Genomic DNA, 3,215 nt, shown 5'->3' on the forward strand with positions numbered 1-3,215 from the left:
AGGAACCTTCGGAGGAAGGAGCCCTCGGTGGCGAGCCGGCGGAAGGGGACGCAGGCGGTGGAGGCGCGGGCGAGGTCGGCCGGGGTAGGCAGCCGGAGGAAGATCTCTGCGAGGAGGTGGTCGGGGATGTCCGTCAGAGGTGACGCCATTTTCTTGCTGGTTGCCGTTGGCGTGGAGCGGGGAAAGTGGTTGGGGCCGGAGACGGGGGTAGAACCGGCCGCCGGATGGGCGGAGGAGCAAGCCGCCGGGAACCCTCGGCGAGATCGGAACCCTCGGCGGCGGTGGCGTGGATGAGCCTCTGGTATTAGTTTTTTTTCTGCTCCTCTTCTGTGCTACCGAAATGGGCCGTGGCACGTAAAAACGAACCAAAGTTTTCAGGCCCGGCTTTCACCCCGCTAATTAATCTCAACAAAAAAAGCTGAGTTTTTTTAGTAACCTGGAGAAAGCTGAATGAGCCCCGGTTGAAATTTGAAACCATCCAAATTTGCATCGACTCTCAACAATTTCCAGAAAAGACTTCAAAAGATAAATTTACAACAAACTCTTAAGTATTTCGGCAACTATCATCATTGTTGTGAGAGCAGCGTTTTTGCTCCCGCACTCAGATGAGCCTGGGCAAAATCCAAAATCACTAAAAACAGAAAAAATAAAAAAATAAAAAATGCAAGCAAGATGCTCGTGTGTGTGATATTCGTGCAAAATTTGGTGGTGTTTGGACATGCGAGGAGGGTGCGACAAAAATGACAAAATTCGGCTATGTGAGTAAGTTTACTTTTCGTGCACTGTTCGGACCGATTTTCCTTTTTTTTTTGCCACGAGCTCCTTAGATTTCAAAATAGGATGAATTTTTGCCCGGACATCACACACTTGAACATCTTCCATGCAAAAAAGAGAACGGTTTTTTAATTGTTCTACTATTTCTTTCTGAATTTACTATAACTCGAGAGCAGATGAGCTCAGATGCATAGACGGATTTTCGACCTATCGTCGAACACGAGGAAGCATCAGTGTCTAAAAGGACTTTGTGTGCAACACACACGCGCGCGCGCGCACACACACACACACACAGATTTTTTTTCTCTCTAATTGGGTTACAAAATTTTGACTCTTGTTGCAATGCACGGGCGTACTTACTAGCAGAAACAGAAGAAAGCGGAGCAAATACAAAAAGAAAAGAAAGATGTGTGTGATACTCTAACCGGGCCAGCCCAAGTGGCATAAGACGTGGTTCGAGCGGGCCGCCCGGACCACAAACTTCCGTTATCTCCGTCAAAGTCTTGCCTCAAGAAAAAAATCTCCATCATAGTCCATAGTGGCGGCGTGGGAAGACCACCGATGGCTCCGACGCTGCTCGGCGGCGGCGGCGTCGGGGATTCGATCCGGTGGCCGGAGGCAGTTCGCCGCCAGAAACTCCAGCAATCTACGGCAACGCCGATGACACAGGTCTCCGGCAGGTCAGCGCAGTTCTCGGACTCGGACAATCCTTTCATTCCTGTTTGCTTTACTTCTGGATTAGTTATTAATTCTCACATTTTTTAGAGGCCTTCGAATTCCATCATGGTGGAGGTGTATATCGACTGGATCCTTTTTCCCAGAAACTTCATCTGTCTCGTTCTTGTACTGATTAGTTTAGGAGTAATTTTGCTGGAACTTTTTCATTGGTTGGAAACTTGGAATAAGGCAGACTGGCAGAGTAGATATAGATAGATAGTATACCTGATTATCATTCGTCCTTACCAAGACTGTACCGTGTTGCGTGGTCAGCATTAATTCTCAGACCAATGATAAGATGATGAAACTGACACGTCCTGTAAGAGAACCTGACAGGAAACTTCCTACCGTCTCTGTCTTCAAGGTCAACTATCCTAGCATGTACACTATTATGCTAGTTGGTTATAAGATAAAGCAAACAACTAGGCACGAGAGGGTTAGGTCAGATGCCTCTGTACCTGTCTACTACTTGTTTATGCATTTTAGCAGTGAGGAAAACTTCTAGTTTGGTTATTCAGCTTAGTTCATGAAACTTTTAGTTGTTTATGCATTATGCTTTTGTTTCTTCTCCCTTAGGAGGATAGTTATTCATTGTTATTACTTGTTACAAAGTCTTAAGAAGACTGAGTTGTGTACACCAACTATCATTTCACAAAGCCACAGTGAAGAGATGATATTTTTTTTGGATTCCTTTTATGACAGCTTACCACAGATGCCACGTGGCCAGTAGCCCAGTACACAGATTATAAGTTGATTACTATCATTTCATAAGTCTACAGAAGACTCAGTAGTGTATATGCGTGTTGAGATCCATATGCCTATATTATAAAGCAAACAGTAGGAAACAATGTAGTCCCATTCAAAGCATCTCTCTCAACTGGTACTTGTTTATGTATCCTAGCTATCTTCAAGGTCACTGGTTGCATTGGCCAAGATCTATGTACATATTGATCTTCCAGCCTGCCTAGACTTCTCTCCCCTCTCCCAAAGCTTGCAATGGTGGATCCAATTACCCTTAGTGCTGCTGTAGGATGGGGCGTAACTGCGGTAGGTTGGCTCGCCTCACCCATCATTCCCAGACTCCTCAACAAAGCTTTCGCCCTCCTCGACTTTAACGCGACAGAGAAACTGAAGATAGTTGATATACAAGTTTTACAACTGCTGCGGGTGATGGAAGTAGTCGATGAGAGCACTTACAGGGTTCGTTTGGAGCCACTGTTAGACAAGCTTAAATCTGCTATCTATGAAGCCGAAGATATCTTGGATAGCATCGAGTATCAGCGCCTCAAGAAGCAGATCGAAGATGGCAAGTCAGATGGCAGTAAGATGGATTCGCTGAAGAAGAAAGTTCGGTTTGCCACGCCAAGCTCCCCCCTAAAAGATAAGGTATTTCACTGCTCTCATACTTGGATGGTGTTCTGCTTTGTCACAGGTCCTCCCATCTTTTTGTGCCACGTAAATATATGCTGATGAGTTCCGTCAAAAAAAATATGTTGATGAGAAAAAACTAGGGAATTATAGCTGCCAATCATAATGCATTCTCACTTATTTGCCATAATTATCTAATTAGCAAGAGATACCGTAAGATCTTGAAATACAGTTAGAGATAGAATACGGTTCTTAGGAGAAGTAGGATTACTCTCGTTGGAGCCATGTACACCTCCATATAAGATAGACATGCGCCCTATGTCAACTAAGCAATGAATCAATAATTTATATTTTTT

The 3,215-nt window shown here is 44.8% G+C and overlaps 1 protein-coding gene across 1 annotated transcript in view; it reads left to right on the top strand.

Moving 5' to 3' along the window:
* The first annotated feature begins 1,339 nt into the window (after positions 1-1,339).
* Positions 1,340-3,215, top strand: part of LOC119338121 (disease resistance protein RGA2-like) — an 8,209-nt gene continuing 6,333 nt past the window's right edge. The window contains exons 1-2 of the mRNA XM_037610419.1: positions 1,340-1,454; positions 1,540-2,877. Of these exons, the coding sequence (XP_037466316.1) occupies positions 2,488-2,877 (390 nt within the window). The 5' untranslated portion in view covers positions 1,340-1,454; positions 1,540-2,487. The remainder of the gene's footprint in view (positions 1,455-1,539; positions 2,878-3,215) is intronic.

This window comes from Triticum dicoccoides, chromosome 7B (genome assembly GCF_002162155.2).
Source record: "Triticum dicoccoides isolate Atlit2015 ecotype Zavitan chromosome 7B, WEW_v2.0, whole genome shotgun sequence".
NCBI lineage: Eukaryota > Viridiplantae > Streptophyta > Magnoliopsida > Poales > Poaceae > Triticum > Triticum dicoccoides.